This window comes from Gymnogyps californianus, chromosome 1 (genome assembly GCF_018139145.2).
Source record: "Gymnogyps californianus isolate 813 chromosome 1, ASM1813914v2, whole genome shotgun sequence".
In the NCBI taxonomy this organism is placed as follows: Eukaryota; Metazoa; Chordata; class Aves; order Accipitriformes; family Cathartidae; genus Gymnogyps; species Gymnogyps californianus.
This window is the reverse complement of record NC_059471.1, coordinates 33848885-33872744: the sequence shown is the minus strand read 5'-3', so window position 1 is coordinate 33872744 and position 23860 is coordinate 33848885. Positions and strand designations below refer to the sequence as shown.

Sequence of the window (23860 nt, the reverse complement as noted above, 5' to 3'; positions counted from 1 at the left end):
TAAGTCTTGCCCCAGCTGCAATCTATATATTTATCAGTCACAACAGTTAAGTGCTCTGTGGTTTAGTATCTCATTATTTTATTATGAGTTTATCATCTGGGGCATGCAAAAATATGGTGATGGTAAAATAATAAAATTTCACCATAAGAACAAATAAACTTAATTCCCTGATAGAAATCATGAATGGAATGCTTTGGATACATCTCTGAATACAGGTCTAGATAAGCTTGTAGAGTTTATGCCTTTTTCTGACTTTAAGTACAACCTTCAACCCAGAGCCCTGTCAGGCTAAATACAATCTTCACATTTCCAGCGAGTTCTTAAAGACAATTGTGGTTCAATGGAGAGGAGTGTATGAAAAATTTACAATGGAAAGAATCTGTGGGAAGAAACATCCGAAAGAAAAATCAATTCATTGATTCTTTTTTAATTCTAGTTCTTCAGTATAACTTGCAAAGACAGAAAGAAATCCTGTAAGCAGAGACATTTTTAAAGAGCACACCTATTCTCATATGTGCACAGACTGTTATGACTGCAGCAAGTAAAAAAGAAATATTTTCCAAGTTTTGCACAACTGTCACACAGAATTCCTCAGGCAAGAAATATCATAGTATTTGGCCCAATTTAGCTCATTTGGAGCTCAGTTTCTTCATGCTCATAATAATAAAAAAAAAATCAGTTTTGGATAGTACCTTCTTGCCTTGCAGAGGAAGCTGCCCATTTTTACACAAGTTTAAGCAGGAAAACAAAGTCCTTCATTTGCAGAAAAGTTAAAATGCCAAGCATTTGCTATTTCAAGTTTTCTGGTGACTGATATTATTACACTCTCAGTATCTACTTAATTCAATTTCACAACGAGATAAGAAGAATAATATTATCTTAGGAGGAAAGATCTATTCAAACGTCCTTTTAAATATCTTTAAGAAAGACTCAATCATTTGTCCAACTAAATTCTTCAAGAATAAAATAAATTCCTAGTGGGAGCCCAAGAGTTCATTTAAGTTGATCTCTCAGTTAAAGAAAGGCAGCAGAAAGGATGAAATTACATTCTTCCATCAGGGAAATAAATTACAAAATGTGCCAAAAGGTCATTACATTTCTAAGTTCTTTTAATGTATTTGTGATAGTCTACTTACTGTGGGCTCACATCAACATTTTTACTAAGTGCTGCCAGAGATTTTGTCATGGTCTTCTTTCAAATTATTTACAACAATATTTAGCACCTTTATAGCATTCTTCATTCTTATTCTACTTCATACTTCTTTCTGATTTTCCCTTATCTATACATCATCTAGACTGCAAGCTATTCAGGAACAGGCTTGTTTTATCACCTTGCAAAGTGCTCTCCTTGTACATGGGGAAGTAGAGAGGGCACAATTTTGAACAAGAAGCACAATCCAAATTTCCACACTATCAAATGAAGGAGGGCAAAATTTAAACGCTTTCTGTATTCAGCAGTAATTTAATCAGTAACTGATTAAACTATTCTTACTGATTATCAACTTGTGTTTCTTGTTGAAAAGAGAACATAAGCAATAGGAAAGCCAGAACAAGATGTGGAACTCCAGCATCCATTAAGCCTTAATAATAATTGTTGAAGAGAAGAAATATACTATTTGTTGTCTTTTTGGGGGGGGTGGATTGTTTTTTTTAACGTAGCTCTTCCTTATTAAGTAATTTACCATAAAAGCAGGATGGATACTGGTAATACAAGTATTTAATTTTCAAGGGTAGACCAGCCAGTACCAAATACTTGGAAACAGCCATAAAGGTTGCCAATGAAGAAAACTACAAGACAAAAGAGAAACTGGGAATTCTGGAAAGAGAAGAACAAGCAAAAGCTGACAAATAGGGAATGGTCCTGATGAACACTGAGGCTGTCCCAATGTACACTGCATTTCCTCTGTCCACTCTTCAGGAAGACTGACAAAGAGAATGTTCCTTATAATTTTGGTAACATTTATACGACATGGACAGTAACGTTCACTCAGCCACCTTTCATTGCTAGGCTCTACACTTTGAAAATGGTGCAGAGACTACAAGAGAGGACGTAAGAGTGGAAGGCCAAGCACTATGTGCCAAAGCTGACAGGCTACAGTCAAGCAGAGGGGCACACGCTGACTAAAATGCACCTAAGAATATTGGTTGTACGTATTGAAACTTGAATCAAAATAAAACATATGTATTATTTAAAAGATATATTATGGAGTGGCTAAGGGCTAGTGAAGCATTAATGAAGACATAGCCAGGGATCACCTGCAGTTTTCAAGGCATGGCAGAACTCCTGGACCTGGTACAAGCTGCATCTGTCCTGTTACATAAAATTGCAGTTGTGCTGTTTTAGGCAACTCATGATAGATCATGGTAGAAGTGTATTTTAAAGATATTTATGTACTATATTCAAATTTATAATATTTATAGTTATGCCATATTTATACAGTGAATGAAAACAGAGTAACTCTAAAAGCCAAAATGAACACAACTTTTTATTAAATACTTCTTGTATGCTAACTGTACCCTAAACCCAGAAATGTTCAAGATTCATTGCTATGACAAAATCTCTTTAATTTACTAGACCACCTATCTGAACAGCTCATATTATAAATCATGGCAACAGAATAATGCCAAATAAAATATTTCAATTTTGTTTAACATGTGGTTAGGTATTTTAGAACTTCAGGGTTTGCCAAGACTTCACCTATGACCAATAAAGGTGAAAAGATCCAAGACCTCTCTTTACACAACTTCCAAATGCAACAATTTGGGAAATGTTATATATAAAATTTAAAATTGCAAGACAAAATAAAAGTGTTTCAGCCACTGCTATTTTTCAAGTTTTTCCACATAAAAAAATTCTATTTATTAACACAGTTTCTCTCCTATTTGCCAAAGATAGGAAATTCAAGGAGACGGTAAAAGATACCAAGTAGTGGCCAATCCATGAACTGCACAATGTCCATCAGGAAAAAATTCACAAAAACACAGCCTAAAAATTTTCCTTTGTAGTAAGAATAAATACTCCAATCTGTCTCATGAAGCTTGGGAGCAGCTGTAGGAGCTATATGTAACGACTAAATAAACAGTCACTGCAAAGTTTGGAATAAGTAACCTTTACTAAACAGGACTCTTGCTGTCGTTTGCCTGTTGCTTTGAGAGTAATAAATAGTTGCTTACTCTCAGCCAAGGAAGAAGCTGCTTTATAGTTGCTTTCAGAAACTATAAATGGTCATAGATAGTCTCATTCACACTCAGACGACAGGCTCATTCAAGAAGCAATATCAGAAGCCATATTTAAAGTACTTGCATTTCCTTTAATTGGAAGCTATTTCATAGCTGAAAATTCATATCTATCCACTGCCTTTCCCAAGGACCCAAAGAAACCTGTTTGCTTATATATGAAATGGAAGCACATTCCAGTTAGCATCCAAAATAAAACAACAACCAATGTAATAAAATATTTAGATGAAGCCATATTTCATGTAATACATTTATGCTGTGAAATCCTGGGCCATATAAGCTCCAGGGAACACACACGAATGAAGTGGGTTATAAAGTAGTTTACTTCAGAAGCTGAACACTTCTAAAGATACCTGGTGGTATCTAAACACTTGTCTTCAAATTCTCCTCAGTTTCATTAAGGAAGCCAGTCCCTAATATCCACCAAAATAATTTAATTCTCATTTACTGAATTTCAAACACTAATTATCAAAGTTCATATCTTGAAAACAACCTTGGTAAAAGGACTCTTACCAGGCAGCTCTTAACTAAAAAGAATACACAAAAGAGACTACGTTTACAGACTTTGAAATAAAGAGAGAGGTCTTAAGCTAACAGGGATTTTGTGTGTGTACATGTATTATGAAAACGAAAGAGGCAAAAGAGGAAAACCACATTCAGTCAACAAAGCAAAATCAAATCCAGTCTCTAAAAGAAAGACTACAGCTCAAGCCTTGTACATTGAATCATAGTTGAACGCAGATACTCTCTTATATAGTCATCATTTTGATGGACCAAATTATGTTCTAAGGTATATGCCAACTCATTTAAATATCTAGGAAATGACACAAGCATTCAAAAGGATGTTAGTCATATATTTTGAAATACTCAGGTTCAGAGTATTTGAATTGTCATTTATTTACACTGAATTTCCATGATTCACTCATTCACCAACAAGAAGGACAACAGAAAGGAACTCAAAACAGCATTTCGTATCTCCACACAAAAGCATTATGTGTTTCTTCCGAATGCAAAACATGGGTACACACTGATATATGTATCAAGCAATCATAAAACCCTACCTTCTTGTTACAGACTGAACTGTTAAAGTAACTGAACAGCAAAAAATCCTATTTTTTAATAATTTACTTTACAAAAAGAGGCTCTTCAGTGGGAAGGTATCTATACATATAGCATGAAAGCATATTGATGTAATATGGTTGCTTTTAAAGTGCTTGAACAGGATTTATGACGTGCTGCAGAAATTTACAGTAATATATTTAAGGAATTAGCCAAGCAATTTCTAAATGGTTAGTGATCATCCCTGAGAAATCAAGGATGATTGGCGTGGTCCCAAAAGACTGCAGAATGGCAAATACAGCACTCAAACTTAAAAACAGTATTTCAAAAAGAAAAGGCCAGTTGGCCTTTTCTTAGTCACACATAAAAACAGTGGAACAAATTAGTAAAGAGTAAACCTGAAAGTACTCAGAAGTATGTTAGCAATTAAAAACCAAAATCTGTAAGTATTACTGATTTGCCAAAGAGAAACCGCAGCAAATCAATCGATTTTCCAACTTAATGGTACAGACCAGCTGATGTCTAGAATCAAAGCAGAATGTTCCAATACTTCAACCCCGTTAAAACTTTTAACACTGTCTTCAATTAGAGTTTCATAAGCTTGGAGAAAATGTGGCACATATTAAATTATTAAAGATGAGTATACCACTGCTGGGAAAATACCTTATACCCTAAAAATTGTACTCGCATAGTCTTTTTTGCCAAATTGGTACAACTTATGAAGCATGTGTCGGGGCCCTGAGTGCACCACCAGGCTCTGCAAGCTCTTCCCCCCCACCTAGGGTTTTACTTGTCTGTGTTCAAGGTCAGCTCTGACATGGTGTTGCTGCCTCACTGGGGTCCCCTTTGCCCCCCATGGCTTGGGAGCTGCATTTACACTCAGGCCCTTTCCTCAGCTCCTTCCCAACCTACACTGCGGCGATGCTGTGCCTGGCCCTGTACCTTGCTGATCCCAGCCTGGACCTGCTGACTTGACTTCCCAGCTTGACCTCAGACCTGCCTCATCACCACGGACCTGACTGGCAGCCACTGGGCACTTGGCTGACCATGGCTGCTGTCCCCAGACCTGCTCTTCTTGCCTGGACACTGTGGGACTGCGAACCTTGTCTTTAAGGACACTGTCCCTGCCTCCATTCCCCTGTAGAGCAGCCCACTCTTGCTATTCCCTGACAGCAGGTCCTGTAGGCAATCTGCACTATATAACATTTTCCATACCAGCTCAGAAGCTGGCATAGAGAGCATTGTTTATGAAATAGAATAAATAGATCTTATTTCATAAATGAAATAGATTCATTTCAATTTATGAATAGATGAAACCTTTTGGGAGAAGCTACCATCATCCAGCAAAAGTCTACAGAGGTTTCAAGTACAACATCTTTGTAAATTCAAGCTGTTAACAAGGACTCTAAACAGATGAGACTGTATGTAACTGTACACTGTAATTTTAATATATGCACATTCATAACAATTAGCATTTTATATTCCTTGCCATGTAGGTTAGACCATTAGTGTTTTGTGTTAGACTTTTTCCAAAGGCTATAGCAAAACATAAAGAGAAACATCTGCTAGAAAATTATTGTATCCTTGCTAAAGGAAAGCTAAAGTAAAGGGAAATTAATTTATGAGGGAAAAACCAACCCGGTAGCTTGGGAAGTATCACTTTCCTGAACACTTCAAACATATAGAAATAATAACACAAGCTCTCTTTTTTTTTTCAGAGCTAACTGGCAAAGTGTGTAATTCTGTTCAAGTCACCTAACAGTTCCAGTAATAGTTTCAGATGGTTCTGAAGAACAAAGGCTTTCAAACATACCCAATTGGAGAACATCTGCCCATACCTCCTCTTGGGGAGTCTATAAACTGTTAGAAGGTGTCACAAAACAGCAACGACCAACTAAAAGAACACAACAGCCCCCACGATCTCACCAATAAAGTCTCCATCAACAAGATACTAGCCAAAGAATAAAGTGAATCTGTATCTCATTTAGAGAAAACTATTATTTTGCTATCAATAAATAAGATTTAGATAACACTTATGTGTACACCTCTTATCTACCATTGGAGATTTTAAAGGAGAGGTTTGATACATAGTCAAGAATGATAACCAAAGCCATTAACTGAAGATTTTAATGGTAATGATGTTACATATAACTATTAATGTTTTGACTTTTTACTCTGATAGCAATGTAAAAAAATATTTAAGGCATTTACTTTTTCCACAGATATGTGCCCATAAAACCCACAGACACTAGTAGATAAAGAATCAAAAAAAGGGTCAAATACCTCAGTAGCACAAATGAATGCAATTTCAATGAAGCAAAACAGAGATTTACTTTCATTATTAAATAATGAGTTTGTTCCATGCATTGTAAGAGGTGTTTAACTCACCTGATTGCCAACTAAAAGAAGATGTTCTCCTAGCAGAAAGTCCTTTAGCATATCTTCCATTACCATCATGTGCTAGAGAAACAAAAACATAATTTTCACCTCTGTTTTTATACTCTCAAGTTTATGCATTCACTAATGATAGTAGTACAACAGGAACTTTACTTTCAGGATTTGGGGCCAAAATTTTTTGAACTTTATACTTACAGCTATTTATTTCATAGCAAGAGTCTCTCATCCAATAAAAGCAGGGGCAATCTATCCAGTGACTAAAACAATGAAACAAAAATACTAACTCTCTTTATGTACTTCCCCTGCTCCAACTGACTGTGGGTGCCTGATTTCCCTAAATATATTTAATTCTCCGTAATCACTCCTCATGCATTTCCTTTTAGCCTAGTTGAATGCTTGTCACCCAGAGTGTAAAAACTTTCATTAATATGTGTATGACAATTTTCCAGCAATTGTACTGGGAGGAAGCAAAATGTATCCTGGTAGAACTTTACAGAAACCAGACAGAGGGAATAAAAGGCAGTTGACATGAATACATAAATTATACACATTTATTTTATTAAAGATTAAACACCAGGTCTAGCTTAATGACAAATACACTTTTCTATTCTAATCAAACTTTATTTTCAAGGAAAACAAAGATAGGAAAATGCAAGCTCAAGTCTAAAAGTGTTTATTATGTGCCTTACAACTTTTAAATTAGACTGCCTAATTGAAGCCAGTGCTTGACGTGTATTTTACACATATCCAATATCATAAAAAGTAACACACACTGTACATCATTTAACCTTATTTTGCTCCTGACAACTAATTTGTTTAAAAGGATCGAAAGGATTTAAGGATAATGTGGCAATGCAGACTACTTTACTCGCAATAAAGTCGTGTATATTTCTCCACTGTATCTAGTAAAAATAGGTCATCTGTAAGTAGGTCAGACAACCTACTTAGAGAAATGAATGCTTGCCTTTAGATAAACAGATATATTTTTTTCACATTATCATCTCATCTCTAGTACTTGATTTAAAAAAAAAAAAAATCAGTAGCTTGCCTGTAATTTCTGAGCATAGAAATGCTCAGTTTCTAACTGTGTGAAAGATGTTTTAGGTTTCCAAATCTCTCCAGAACAGAGGCTGGGGGTGGGGGAAGAAACAGCTTAATACCACAAAAGCCTAACCAGGCATGTCAAAAGACTACTGAATACTCAATACACAATTTAAGGAGAGGACTTCAAGGCAAATTACTATATTTTCTGGCATGTGTATACACTGGAAATTTATAACTGATGAGAGTAACTTTGACCAGATACAGCATAAATTCTAGGAATTCAGTTTTACCACACACATTGACTACATTTTTTATTTTATTGCTAAGGCATGAATACTTCCTTCTGATGACTTCTTTTTTTATCCTAAATTGCACAAATATGCACCAATTCCCAGAGGGATATTATGTATTGATACTTTTTTTTCTTTTTTTTCGCACCAGGACCTAAATTAGCATTGTATTAGGATGCATGCAGACATTTCAGATTAATTATTTACACAAAAGACTTGTAAGTAGACACATCAATATCATGTCAACTCCATCAATCCAAAGCCTGGCTTGAAAGTGGCATTTGGCATATCACCTAAAAATTATTTCCATCCCTTTGCCATTTGTAGTGGACCAACAGCAATGTTCCACGGCAATGTCAGATTCCACTGGAACATGAAATGTTTCAAGACCAAACACGCAGAGGCAAAAACTATGTATTTCATTACATTGTGCAGCACTGCAAAAGGGCTGAGGATATATTTTTTTCTCTGTTTCGGTTTATTTTTGTAGTTTTTCCGATAACGGAGAGGAAGTATTGCACTAGACTTATAAATCAAATGTGTTCTCCAGCAGGTTTTGCTAAACGATCATTACAGCACCTGAATGACCAAACTACAAACTAGCAATACAGAAAATAAGGGTAGAATTCATTTAGAAATGGGAACGGCTATCCTGACTGGTATTTCATTGTTTCCTTCAGCATTCAGAGTGCCTAGCTACCAGAGACAGAGCAGTTCGTTCTCTGCAGCATTTTTAACAGACGTTGCCTAAATAAAACAGATGCATAATACCTGAACACAGGTTGTTCATTGTTGAACACAGTTTTCTGAAGCTGTAAGCAAGAAGGTGGAAAAAGCAACGCAGATGTAAGTCCTAGCAAGACCCAGGATTTCATTTCCAACAGACCCAAACTAAGTACTTCACCGAAATGGCAACACAGAACAAAATCTCACATGAAATGTTAGTGGGGAAGATGAAGACGACTGTCATCTGTTCCCCTTGCACAGCCTGTCATCACCTTCAGTAGGTGATACCCACATAGCATAGTCTTTCTGTGGAGAAATTGCAAGCGAGGGAGGAAAAAAGAATAGGAAAGAAAAAGTAAGCAAACCCACACCAGGCCCCTAAAAGAAAAATATTTCACAAGAACACGCTATCAGTGTTGTCTTTCAGAGGCAAAATATTCTAAAGGTAACTCAGAGGGTAATTCTCTTGCTAAGGATATCCTTGTCTGACAGTTTTGAGGCTTCCACGCCAGATAGAGAAGAAAGCTGCAGTACACCTCCCTCTACAAAAGGGGTGGGGGGAAACAAAAACCAAAAGAACCAGTCATCAAGCCCTTCCCTTTTATTGTGTTCACTAATTACTCTTACTCTTCACTACTATGAACTAATTAACACTAATAACACTAATGACTAATTAATAAGCTAAACTAATTAAAATAAATAATTAATAGCCAATTAACTGATCACTAACTAATTACTCTTCGCCTTCCTTTTCAAACATGCAGTGTTAATTCTAATAAAAGGCAGGTACAACTTCATGTGACAAGCATGTAAAACATGGTCTCAGGATGGAATCAATAATCCAGCCCTAAGAGTGGATCAGTCCAGCAGTAGCGAGGGGGGGGGGGGGGGGAAATCACTCAACACAACATCTGATCAAATCATTCTAAATAAAATTTAGTTTCAGTCGCTGTTACTTTGTATTTTATGAATGTTCAACAGGATTGTTACAATCTCTTCGCAAAGGGATGGTGAAGACACATCTGAAATGAGCATCAAATCCTGAAGAAACTACTTCAGAAATATACCCTTAAAATCTAGTTAGTACGTTATTTAATATATATGAGCATGCACATTAGTACACATTTAACAAACTTTTTGTACCTCAGAAGCCAGAGTTTCGTACTTACTTGTGCATTTTCATAAAACAAAACATCAGGCACTTTCATCTTCTCGGTTGAGTTATAAATTGGCATCGTCACAGACCCTATCTTCAGAATCCCATTGTTTATTTCACCTAGATATTTTTCAGGAAACAAGCAAATGCATTACTTACAGCATCCTCTGAGCAGACATGCAATCAACCCCCAACACTTGCAAGTGACAATTTACAAATTTTAACAATGCTGTGGGTTGCAGTAAATGATTTCTATCTAAAGAAAGAGAATGCTTGAAAGAGTATCTGTTAACAAGACGTTGCATTATCATGAATTTGAATTCTCTTTAAAATTGCAGAGAAGTCTATTACAATAAATGACGAATAAGTGATCTTATGGGAAAAGTACCATAAGAAACACTAGAAGTTGTGACTGCTGCCTTGGTTTAACTTCATACTCTCATTTTATTATTGGAATATCACTAATATCGTTAGGCTACATTTCCTCAACCCACAAGTTTTCTCACTCTCATTCTCCCTGTTCTCTCTCCCTGTCCCACTGGGGAGTGGGGTGTGGAGGGGAGTGAGCAAGCGGCTGTGTGGATGTTCGGCTGAGAGCTGGGGCAAACCCACCACAACAGTATAGAGTCACTGTTGATTCTCCCTTTCAGCACTGCATTTTTGCTCAAATGGGTTAATGGCAGAACGTGGACACATTCAACATTTTGGTGAAAACTGGCTAAATTTGCACTCATTGAAATAACCTTCAGCTACAGCTCTGAGAGAAAAAGTACATTAGAAAAATTTCTTAGATCAAAAGAACCATAAATTCTGTCCTTAGGAAAATAACAACTAAGTGTAAATAATAATAGTGTGCAATAAAAGACTAATAATTTTTTTTCCACTAATTTCTTAATCTGGTATGGTGTAAAACTGAAAATAGCCCGATTTCTAGACAGATGTTTCTAGTTGTTCACCTATTATTCTATATGGTTCTATCTTTATGGCATGAAACAGAGAAACATAAAGAAAATTCAAGGGATGTATTCAGATAAAAAAAAGAATAGTAAGCAGGTAGCATCACACAACTGGCAAGAGTTCAAATTATTTTATATATATAGTTTTTATATATACAAAAAATGCAAATACAGATATAATAATACATGGATGACTGCATATGTATATGTGTGTATATATGTATATACACATACTTATGGCTGCACATATGCATTATACTGTATAGATACATTAATATATCTGTATTTACATATAAATTTTTATATATGCACACACATAAATAAGATCTATAAAAACAGAATCTATATTAATTAAAACCAAAGATGTGTTTACTATTGCAAAGAACTAACAGTAAAAACACAGAAGTCAAATACATCACAAAATTGAGAAAACATACAGAAGAATGACAACAGAGATAACACTGGTGAAGTAAAGGAAAAGTTTAGTGAATGGAAAATGGCAAATTGCTCAAAGTGTGCTGCCTGACAGAAGATATGAAAAGATATGCAGCTAGCATGAAGACCAGAGGTCATGCAGGAATGAGAAAGCAGAAGTGAGAAAAATGGCAGAAGAGAAATATATGCATAGCACTGAAGGCTACTGCAAATGAGTACAAGTTGGATCAGGTAAAGAAACAAAGACCTGCTCAATAAAGGTGACATGTAACAACCACAGCAATTGAAAGAGAATAAAAAGAAGGGAAACTAACAAAGAAGTGTGTACCCAAATGAAAGCAAAACATAACCCAAGACTTTTACAAGAGTCTCAATAAGAAAAACGTTGATTTTAACAGTGGAGAGAAAGAAGGCGATGGTAAAAAACAGAGAAATATTAACATCAAACAAAGGCTTTAACTGTACAGAAGTGTAGTTATTGGGGGGGGGGCACGTGCAAAAAAAAGAGCGGTCCAAGAAAGCCTGAGGCCATGGATCTTATAGACTGAGAAACACTTAAACATGATGGAGAACAAAATTCCATGAGCTGGGAATACAGCAGACAATACAAAAGTATCAACATACTGAGAGCAGCACTGCATTCTGATAGAACAAAGTCAAAGGGATATAACTGGAGCAAACTACATTTAATTTTGAGGATAATTAATACACCTTTATATGCTCAACTGTCTGAGTAACATTCATGAAGAGCAGGAGAAAAGCTGGCAGAAGCTTACATGTGTAATCCTTTTCCTCTAGTTTCATGTCATCTGAACTTGTCTCAATACCAGAATCCTGCAGATTTTTATGTAAAGCTGATCTGGCAAGGTTTGGTAAAAACCTAAATGAAGAAAAACAATAGGGAGGTTGCATTTTAAGGAATTTTTTTAAAAAGTTTTCAGTATTTTCTGTAATCTAAAATCAGTATGAAGCTTGACTTGGACCTCCAAACCCTGAATGTCTGTTCCTTTCACACTCAAATAGTCTTCAACATTTCACCTATCCCTAAGGAGAGAAACTGAGCTTCTTCCATAGGCAATGAACTACATTTGTAGCTGCATGCTCATTTTAAAAGGCTTCAGTGTTATTGAATATTGCAACAGGGTTGTAATGTAGGATGGATTAGGACTGGAAGTATGTAATGTCCTCATTCCACTGCCAGTAAGAGCTACAATAGAAACAACGTTTTTTTGGAAATACCTTTTCTCTTGACTGAGTTTACTCGGACCCCAGGTTCCAAAGAGAAAGAGTAAGCTCTGAGGTGTCCAGAACTAGGCCCTTTCAGTTTTCCAAACCTTTTGATAATTACAATTTGTTTTCTTTTGGGATGAAAACAACCAAAAAACCTAGATGTTCATAACTTTTCTATATACAGACTTTAGAACTGAAACCAAGCCTCCACCAAACATCTAGTCATACTAGACATTAATATAACTCCACTTTGAGTGTTTTGAGACAGTGAGGTAATGCTGATAATGGTGACCTAGTTTACATAATGTAATGAAATATCTCCAAAAAGATGAGAAAAGGAGTACAAAGTCATTTCTACCTACCTCCTAGGTTTGAGAATACCACAGAAATACTTCTAAAGAAATGACAGACTTTGAGGAGCAAAACAGCAATTGTATTATCTACTAAAACGCATTAAAAACTATCTTGCATGTTAGCAACTGACCAAAAAGCTCTTGAACTTCCACCAAAATTAGCACTTCTACCTGGAAAGGCAGGCTTTATTAACAGCATAGTAAAGGCTTTCATCTGGATGTTGTGACAGTCGACGACAAATTCGCAATAGTTGTCGAGTAGATAAAGATGAAGCCAGTGACTGTGCCTGTCAAAAAAAACCAAGGTAGTTTAATTATTTGATCTCTGGGACTGGATCTCAGGGATTTAAACCAAACAAGTCAGGAGAAAAAAGTAATCCAAAAGGCATTATTTCAACTGTGCTCCTAATTCATAGGTGCTTTCTGCCTCCTACAGCAGCTTGTGCTTTTTCATCTGCAAGCTTGTAACTCTGTATTTATTGCAGTAATTCACTGCCGTGGAAATCATGATGTCATCAAAAGATCAGCCTTATGATTTCACTTGATAAGCAACAGGAAGAAAACTGTGCTGATAACTGAATTTTATTCGCTATATAAAACCTAACACTAAACAATATTAACAACAAAAAGGAGGTTAGCCACTGTAAAAGGATCAACGTCCTAAAAACTCATCTGCTCTTCACAAACTGAATATGAGCTCCACATGTAATGTTCTGGCAAAAGGGTCTGGCAGGATTCTTGGACGTATAAACAAGACAACACTGAGCAGCAGTAAGGAGATTGTATCACCTCTGCACACGCCTTCTGGGCGGGCCGTTACTGGAACACTCTGTCCTTTTCTGTTGTCCACATGTTAAAATAAATGCTAAAACCTGGACATGATTCAGCAAAGAGTTACAAAAATGATTCAATGCCTGGGAAGGCAGACCTCAAACAGATACAGCAAAATTAAAAAAAACAACAAACAAAAACCCAAAACAAGTGACCATGTATTTAAAGAGAGATATGAACACTGAGAAAGAAATCATTCTGTAATTATATCTACCGGATGAAGGTATCTAATACAAATAGGTTCCTTATTTTAGCAGGAAACACATAACAAGCGTGATCTGATAAGTCACGCCATGCTTTGCCTGGGTCAAGTGAAATATTTTAATTAGGTAATTTCAAAACGTTTTGTTTTGGTTCATATAAATAATTTCTAACTGCATTACAATTATCTTACTATATTATGCTGTTTCAATTGGGAAAAATCCTGAAATTTGCCATCCAGGGGAAAAAAAAAAAAAAAAGAGAAAAGCAACACTTTATGAATTTCAGAGCCTTTTCCCCCCCTTAATAACTTTTAAGCATGAGAAATGTCTTAACATCAATTCTTTACCCTGGAAAACTGCAGTTTTGACAAACAGGCATTAATATTTAAAAAAAAAAAGTTCTATGAAATTGTACAAAACTTTTCTCAAATGCTGAGAAAGCAAAGGATAATATTTTTTAGCATAGCTCTGAGCAATGAGCAAGAATGATTTAGATTGGGCTAACTGCAAAGATTACTACTCCTGCTCCTCCTGCTTTCATTGACAGAAGATTGTGAAGCATCTTCTGAACCATCGTAGTTTACCACTCAGCATTATGGACACTGTGATGTAAATGATGGCATATTTCAAGACCTACTCAGCTATGTGTGAAGCATGGGCAAGGGAGAGGGGTGAGTGCTGTATCCTTGTTACCCCTGCTCACTAGCCAGAACCCTCGCTGCCTTTGGAGATTATATTCTCTTTCCAGAAGTATCTTAAACAGCTGAAAGGTTCCTAAGTAGAGTAAGTTTTGGCAGGTAAGCAATCCTCCTAAGTCACAACCTGTGGGACTGCACTGATGAAGAATGGCAGCTGGGCATAGTAACTGAGGTAGTGTATTTCATACATTGTGCCACCTTGGCAAATCCAATCTCTAAGGACATGGGCATTTTAAAGTCTAAATAATATATAGCATCAGATCCTGCAGTGAAATAAGCAAGCATAGAGGACAGGACCACAGAGGAAAAGCTGTATCACATCTTCTGAATATTTGCAACTGGCAGTTAAAATTTTGGGAACAAAATTTCCTCTTTTCTCTTACCTGTTTTTTTTTTATATTTTATATTGAACAACTCTCAAAATTGGGTTAGTGACAGTCTTTGTAATATATACCTATGAGGCATCTAATTCAACAGGATCTTGACTGCGGTCTCTAGATTCTATTGTAAATCAAGCAAACAATTACAATGACGCAGACAACGCCCACAGGCTGAATAGTCTACAGGTATTCTATTGTTAACAAAATCACTTTAAACAATGGTTAATATTTCAGGATAATCTCTGGCAGAGGCTGGCTTACTTAGGCAACTCTATAAATAGCCTGACATACCTAAGGCACACATTTCAGCTCTCTACACAGGTGTGCTATTCCCAACATGTCTCATGTCACTGCTGATCTACAAGAATCTTCCCTCAATCCATACTGTGACTCACTTCTCATCCAACATCCTATACTTCATTTAGATATTTCACAATGTTATAAACATCCACATATCTGGAAAGGATTTTTGTAATGCTCTGTCCAGGCATGGTATGTCTCCAAGTATGTCAAAACTAATACATTTATACATTAGGTGTAGGAAGCTAAATAGATAATAACACCACCACTGTCCCAAAGGTGTACCTAAACATCAACCTCTTTACTTACTTTTTTTAAGCTCAGAAGAGCCTAACAGCCTCTCTCAGCTTCTTAAATAGTAATACTGTAAAAACTATTACCCATGTTAAAATCATGAAAACTGAAGGAGAACGGATTACATTTGCATACCAGCTAAACTGCTGGAATCTACTAAAAATGTTATACATTTTAGTTACATTAAAAACATCCAGTGCTTTAGTTACCATAGCAATAATTTCTCTTTCTTTTCACCATGATTTGACTGTATCTTTTTAAACAATTTTTGTGGTTACTATGTCAGCAGAACTTATTTTGCTTGACAAGATTGCTTTAATAGAATAGCCTGTAGCAGTAATGCAGCCAGGAGTTCTGGAGCTTTCCCTTTTCTGAGTCTTCATTGTTGCCCATTGGCATTTTATAATGGCTAGGTAGTTCCCATTGCCCCAAAAGCCCCAATAATTTCAGCTATCAAAGTTCCAATGACTAAAGCGAAGTAATCAAAAAATATCTGGACACACATGATTATATCCATACCTATTCAAAAGGCACCTCAACAAGCATGTTTCACTGTGAGCCATGTATCTAAACCCACCGACAACATGGGTACTGTTCTGCCTGACTTCTCTGGGATTCGGGCAATTTCCTAAAAGCTTTACTTATGCAGATTCTAAAAACGTACATCATAAATCAAAAAAGTTTACAGTATGCGGTGCAGTAATTGCCAGCAATAATTTTCTGGGGCTGGTTTTCCAGTTAGGCAACCTTTGAAATAACACTATAGCTTAGCATGCTTCACCCAGCCTTTAGTAAAACAAACAGTCACAGTAGAAGAAAGTAAATTTTAAAAAAAGAAAAAAAAAAAGAAAAAAAAAAAAGGGCTCACCGTGGCATCATTTGTCTCCCGAAGCTTGTGTGTTAATGACAACAACTGCTCCACAGCAACACTGGGTACATTTGGAATCTGCTTGAAAGAAAAACCGTATTAATCTTACTGCAAGATATGCAAGTTCCATATACAGCTACACCTAGATGCAATGAGCATACAGTTGCTGCAGTTGCTTTATGTCAACCAAAAAGGAATACAGTTTTGACAAAGAGCATTTTTCTATTACAGCATCATTTAACATCACAATAGGAATGCTAATTTATATCAATACCGTTAAAAGATAAGCAGATATGCTGCTCTGATAAGCTTTGAAAATGAAGACTCATTTATGCTATGCTGAAATAGCAAAATATTTTTTATGTAGTACATAATCATGTTGAATAAGCAATAGTCAATAAATGCCTAAAATATTGAACGTACTTACCATTTCTTTAATAACTTCAACTTCTTCACTCTTGCTTAAAGATCGAACATTATGAAAAAGAAACAGCGTCAGAAACTCTGGACCTAGCCATTGTTGGGTACTACTTCCAATGACAGGAGGTTCTGCTAAGACCACTATTCTGAAAGAAGGATGGATAGGAAAGATAGACCTACAAAAAAAAGAGTTTAAAAATGCATTACCTGGCTTAAGCAGTGATTATCAAATTTAATTTTTACAATAGATGAAAAAAAGAATTAAATTATTGTACTGAATCATATCACAGTCTATTCAGATCATTTGCAATGCAACTTTATTTAAAAAAAAAAAAAAGACAAAGACTGCATAATGTGACTTGCAATTTTATAAATTTACAATTTTTTTATGCTCAGAAGGGTACCCAAGTCTCCTCTTCTCATCTGCAACAGGACCTGCATGCCTCAAGATGAACAAATACCAGCAACTAAGCTACAGTCTACCACATTGTAGGTCTGAAATGGACACATCTTACTCATCTGACCAACTTTTACAGGTGCTTTACCTAAAGCAGGATGTCTCACAGGCAAATCAGGGAGAGAACAAGATCTACTGGAGCTGCAGTAATGAGTAACTTCTTTTACTCAATTAGACTGGCAGAAAGAATGACGCTATAGAGATTGGCCTAGATACCATGAAGAGCTGGATTTAGTAACAGTTTAGGAACATTCCCCTTACTGATGCTCTTTGTGGCCCTTGGAAAATCACCTAGATTCTTGGGGTAGGATTAATATGCCTAACTTCATAATATTCCTGAAAGTTATACTTCAAGGACCAAACCAGTCACCTCACCCTTGGCTCATTTTAGAGTCAGCATGGGGAGACCAGTCCCTCCAACGGCAGATTAAGACTTACAAGAACTTAAGAAATACCCTACTGGGTCCTTCAATCTACCCATCTCACTACATGTTCTGTCTCTGATTACAACAGCTGGAGATACTCCTTGGGGAAAGTACGTAAGTCTAGCCACTACCAGTAGTCTGTCCCCCTCATACTCTCCCAGGACCCACAATCATATCTTCAAAGACATTGGAGGGTAGATCTCTATTTGCTTTAATGTCTGTTTACCCACAAATTCGTCTAATCCCTTTCTGAACGTCTTCATCCTATCTGCCTCCACAACTTCCTGTGGCAACATATGCACTGTTCATGGTTGTAAAAGGTACTTTTATTACTATTATTTTTTAAATCTTTATGGAACTGACCTGCTAGCTTCAGTCAGTGTCCCCTAGTTCACACTGCAGGATTTGGTGACTAACAATCTCTTAGACACTTGCCTATTTGATTCCACTGAAGATAATGGGGGCTTATTGTGATCAACACAAACTTAAATCTACAACTTTTAAATGCATGTGTTAGGGCAGTAGAAGACCGCTGCCTCGGGTTTTGGTATTTTTGCCTTCTTTACATCTTTTGTCTCCGTTATCTATGTAATATTATCACCTCTTCAGACTGGGAATTCATTGGTACTCATCAATCAGCACAACTGCATGATCTCTAGAAGCAGCAGAAATAATAGAGAGTAACAAGTCAGATACAAAAGCCATTCAAATTGTGCAAGGAGGGCCTGTTTTCAACAATTAATTTCACAGCATTCTTATTAAAATAGGAGACGTTAATTTGGAAAAAAGCAAATGAAATTTAATTAGACAGCTTATATTCCTAGATATGCCTGTTACCATATCATTTTCCACATAAATTACTACATTTGAAATCTGAACACTTGGAGGCAACTATTTTTCCTGGTGTCGTGGTTTAACCCCAGTCAGCAGCCAAGCACCACACAGCTGCTCCCTCACTTCCCCCTGTCCCCAACCCGCTCCCAGTGGGATGGGGAAGAGAATCAGGAAAGGTAGAACTCGTGGGTTGAGATAAGAACAGTTTAATAACTAAAGTAAAATATAATACTAACAATAATAATAATAATGAAATATAGTAATAATAATAATTGTAATGAAAAGGAATATAACAAAAAAAGGAAGGGGGGGGTGGGGGGAACCAACCAAAAAACCCCCCAGTGATGCACAATGCAAATGCCCACCCCTGCTGACCGATGCCAGAGCAGCGATCCGCCCCTCCCAGCCAACTCCCCCCAGTTTATATACTGGGCATGACGTTCCATGGTATGGAATACCCCTTTGGCTAGTTTGGGTCAGCTGTCCTGGCTCTGCTCCCTCCCAGCTTCTTGCACACCTGCTTGCTGGCAGAGCATGGGAAACTGAAAAGTCCTTGGCTGAAGATAAGCGCTACTTAGCAACAACTAAAACATCAGAGTGTTATCAACAGTATTCTCACACTAAATCCAAAACCCAGCACTGTACCAGCTCCTAAGAAGAGAGTTAACTCTGTCCCAGCCAAAACCAGGACACCTGGTTAAATTGAGGGGGTAAATGATGGCATAAGCAAGAAAATCTGAAGACAGACTATGACCGTTAAACATAAATTAACAAATCTACTGCATAGTTGGCTCATTTGTTCGTCACAAATATAAACCTGTGATACAACAGAGCGATTATAGCGCAGTCTCTTGTATCAAAGCAAACACAGGGGGTGGCATGAGTTATTCTCAGCTGAATGTCATAAGCCTAGAAGCTAGTCCCTGATTGATAAAAATAGAAATACATGTCTGAAAACATCACATGAAAGAGGAACCAATGGGAATGTCACTGTCACTAAGCATAAAAGAAGGTCAGGGAACATTAGCCAACCTTATTATAGAAGAAAACGTTTCCTAGACAGGATAAATACATATACTTCCAGACTCACCTCCTCCCCCATTACTAAGAAGAAAAACAACCCTCCTCCAGAAATCCATCAAATTCGAAGGACCAATCTGGTCCTTCTGCAATACCATTAGCGAACACAAGAAGCAGTCAGCTGTCCCTAGTAAAGGGAAAACATTTCTCTCGTACCACCTCCACATCACTGCCTAACTTGAAGGGCACAGTGGGAACAGCTAGGGAGGGCACGGGGAAAAGTGGGAGGAGAGGAGATGCAAAGTCAGGGCAAGCTAACTTGGTGATATTAGTTAAAAGTCACTGACGTACTCTCTAGACTTGGACATATCACAACATCACTGCTGTAGGTTTCCAGTTGGTAAACATGAATAAAACTATCTGGCTACTTCAAAAGCCTATTGTTTGGACTGATGTTTGCAATGCTGAAAATGTCAAGCTAAGTGTATTATTAAAACAAATGCCACAAATGGCTCAATCCTGCAACGCTCTGAAAGTTCCCAGCTTCCATCAGTGCAAATGAAAAGCTTCAAAGTTGTTCCATCGTATTACAGATCAAGTCTCTAAAGGAATATTATATGGAGCTCCTACATGGAGCTATATTTTATAAAAAAGAAATCCTTGACGTCTTGTGTTCTTTGCAGATGAAGGCCAAGTAAGCGTATCTTGTTAAAAACTTGACATCTTTTAAATTAATGAGCCTCAAACACAGTGGTAAGATTTGGTGTTAGTTGACTAATACAAAGAGTCTCTATCCTTCTCTCTATTAAATGTTTACAAACAACACAGATAGCAGAGCACTCTCCTAATAATATGCACATCCTTCTTTTGACATCAGTGTTTAATTCCAGCCAAGGATTACTGCCACTGCTCCCAAGAGGAAGATCGGAACACAGTCTGTTCAGGGTGATTTTAGGGAAAGATTTTCTTGTTATTGACACATGGTTCTGAGCAATTGAAGCTTCTCCTGAAAAAAAAAAAAAAAAAAAAAAAAAGGCAGAATGGCATTCTTAATGCCACCTTGCAAAACCAAACTATTTTTGGTCATCTCTTCCTGTAACATGATTTAATAAATCTCATTTTCTATCAAATTTTATGAGTTGGGAATTGTTATAATACTAGGACCACAATGACCTATTGTTGTTTTCTTGCTGTTTTTCTTAAATTTCACCACAGTCTAAAATTAACATATTACTTTATCTGAAAACTCCCTAAACTGGGAAAAAAAAAACACAACAAAAAAAAAAAGAAGTAAAAGCTAGAAAATGTAAGCAATTAAAAACTTCTGTTGCTTGCTAAATTCACTCCCTGCCACATTTTATATTTGTCTCACCTACTGTGTGTTCCCTTTCAACCTAATCACATGGAAAATAATCCACTGTCTGCAGGGCATTAAAACCACCCATGCATTATGAGTGATTTCTTTTAGCTTTTGAACAATCCTATTATATACCTACTTCTAGATTTTCCTATAATAGCTGCCTTTCTGCTCACCACACCAAGGACTTATCATTTCTGTGTGTGTGTGCGCGTGTGTTTTGGGGGGGACATCCACCCAAACAGGTTAAAATACTGCATCATAAGACAAACCAACACTTCACTGCTCGTCTTGTAAAGGCTATGTGCTACCTTTATGGTATCTGTCTCAGTGAAGTAATGGATGATTACAGAAGAAATTCTATGCAGAAATCTTGGATATGCACAGTACTTGAATGCACTTTCTCTTAATCTCTGAACCTGTTCAGGAAAATGAATCATACAATCATTAAATGAGTAAGGAATCAGCAGCTATAATTTCCTTCTATGTAAAAGATCTTTAAGGACCATCTGTCACTTTCTCAAAGGCAGCTTTTTTTTTTCCTTCTCCTCAAACTCATAAACAAAAATACTTAGTTTCCTCAAATGAGTGAATGTCATCTTACTGTGACTGTTTGCTAACTTAACTCCACAGACAAACTGGCACAAGAAAGAATAGCGGAAAAAGTACTCTGTGCCCACTGCTAGTTACCTTGTAGCTTACAGGCTTTCAGCAGGCCAAGGAGTATCCCAAAATCTCACAAGGGCAAAAACACTGCTTGCACTTGTCAGTCCTGACAGAGCTATTGCACCCACCAGTCTGAAGCCCTTCTCAGAAAAATGCTAGTAGACACAACAGATGTAGAAATGTAAGGAAATAATAGTGAACATACAATTCAATGACAATAATTAACATCATTTAAAATAAGAATATATTAGCTCTTACAAAGGTAATAAAACTTTTAAATTAAGTTGTCCAAAAATATAATTTATGAATAATAGTGGTTTAACCTGCAAAACTTGAAAACAATCTGAAAACCAAACAATACTTTTCTCTTTGTCCAGCACTGCTAATAACACTGCCATGGCTTAAGCACGTTCACATTTTCTACTGTAATACTGTTTACATTCGTATACAGAGGCATGTGATTTCTTTAGACCACAGTGTGATCTGAAGTACCATCCCTTTATTTAAAAAAACCCAACCCTCTTGACTTATCAGGGTTGGAAATTAAGTGATGGATTGTGCAGTATTCTCCTTTCTATTCTACTACACATGAGTATTATTACTATTGAAACACTAAAAATTAAAGGCACTAAAACTGTGAAAAAACATTTTTTTTTTTTTACTATCAAATATTTTCATATAGGAGCATGAAAGCTTAGTACAAAATGTGTCTCGCTTGTCTAAAGAAGGGATCCCCTAAAACTTCTCCATTAATATCTCAATTTTTTCTCTTCTTAGAAATGGGATAAATCTTTAGGTGTGTCAAATCCGTTTACAAACACAGACCAAAAAAAAATGTTTACAGAAATTTTGGCTCATTGGTTAGAAATAGTACTCCTTTTCTCTAAAATAGATTTAAATGGAAATTCTGTTTTAAAATTCCATTCACAAAGTACTGAGTCCAAGTAGTCTACTAAAAAGCATTATCAGTTGTTCTTTTGCATTATGAAAGACATATTTGTATTTATGTAACTTACAGCAGCATCTGGCCGCCTCATTAGTGAGTCTTAAATTAAGGGGACAGAGAGTCACAGTGAGTTATTTTGTATTTATGAATGATTAGAAGTAGCACAGAAGACAGAAACTACAAACTATATTACAAACAGTCACTACAATCAAGAAACATCAGGCACAGCAAAATTGACCCGAATGGGGTGGGGGGAAGAAGTATGTACTCCATGTTCTCAGTTTCTCTGACATATGGCAGTAAGGTATCAGTTTTTCTCTATCACAGGTGCCTTCCAGTCTCCAGCTATTGCTTTTGCTGAAATACTAAAGATGGCCTTGCCCTCTCCTAATCTAATGATTTCCTAATGAAGCTTTTGGCTTCTTTCTTTCAAATTCTAGTCCTTCAGAAATACTCCTTTTTCTCTTGATCTTATATCTCCTCTGTTTATGACTATTTTCAGCTACTTCATTTAGGTCCTGCCTGACTGCTTAGACATTTAAAACTTTGTGATGCACTTCCACTGAATCACTGATGTGCCTCTCAGTATGTTTCTTCCTCTTCCTCTGTTTCTCATAAGAACTACGTTAGTACATGAGATCATGTAGATAATAAAAAGATTAATAACAAAATAAAAAGTTACTTTTGCAACCTCATAGGTATTCTATGTACCATATTGATTCCCAATATACAAATGAGAATCAAGGCTGAATGAGTGGGATTTAAGAAAAAAGTAAAAATAATCTTCTGATTCAAACAAAATTTGAAACCACTTTCCATAGGGAACTCCCTTACTGGCAAATTAACAGTAGTCTGAATGTCTCACTCATCAAACATCCCAGATTCAGTCCCAGCAGAACTGGGAATAACAGCGTATATTTTGCAGGCCTGGCAAAGAGCAACTGTACCGAAATCACTTCAGTCAAATCCAATAAATCAGGATAAGTAAAGCTCTCTCTTCATCTTACTCTAACATCAGAAATATAGCTAAGGCCACTAGCCACAGCCATTGACACACAGCAAAAGAGACAGCATTTCTCATCGATATGGAAAGCATCTCCCAATCACAATTTAGAAGTAAGAATTTGCCCAGCCAATCTGCTAACAAATTCAAGGTACAACATATTGTATAAAACATCTCCACAAGGCAATCTTTTGCAGGCAAACGAGGGATGGTTAGCACCGTTGTGTTTTCTTAGTCTGTGATTAAATCATCTGTCAGTACCCTAGATATCATTT

At 36.5% G+C, this 23860-nt stretch overlaps 1 protein-coding gene across 2 annotated transcripts in view; it reads right to left on the bottom strand.

Moving 5' to 3' along the window:
- Positions 1-23860, bottom strand: part of VWA8 (von Willebrand factor A domain containing 8) — a 200726-nt gene that overhangs the window by 113136 nt on the left and 63730 nt on the right. For both annotated transcript variants that reach the window (XM_050896862.1, XM_050896870.1), the window contains exons 15-20: positions 16885-17053; positions 16458-16535; positions 13055-13170; positions 12077-12180; positions 9923-10029; positions 6685-6756 (exon numbers count right to left, since the gene is read on the bottom strand). In XM_050896862.1, the coding sequence (XP_050752819.1) occupies positions 6685-6756; positions 9923-10029; positions 12077-12180; positions 13055-13170; positions 16458-16535; positions 16885-17053 (646 nt within the window). The remainder of the gene's footprint in view (positions 1-6684; positions 6757-9922; positions 10030-12076; positions 12181-13054; positions 13171-16457; positions 16536-16884; positions 17054-23860) is intronic.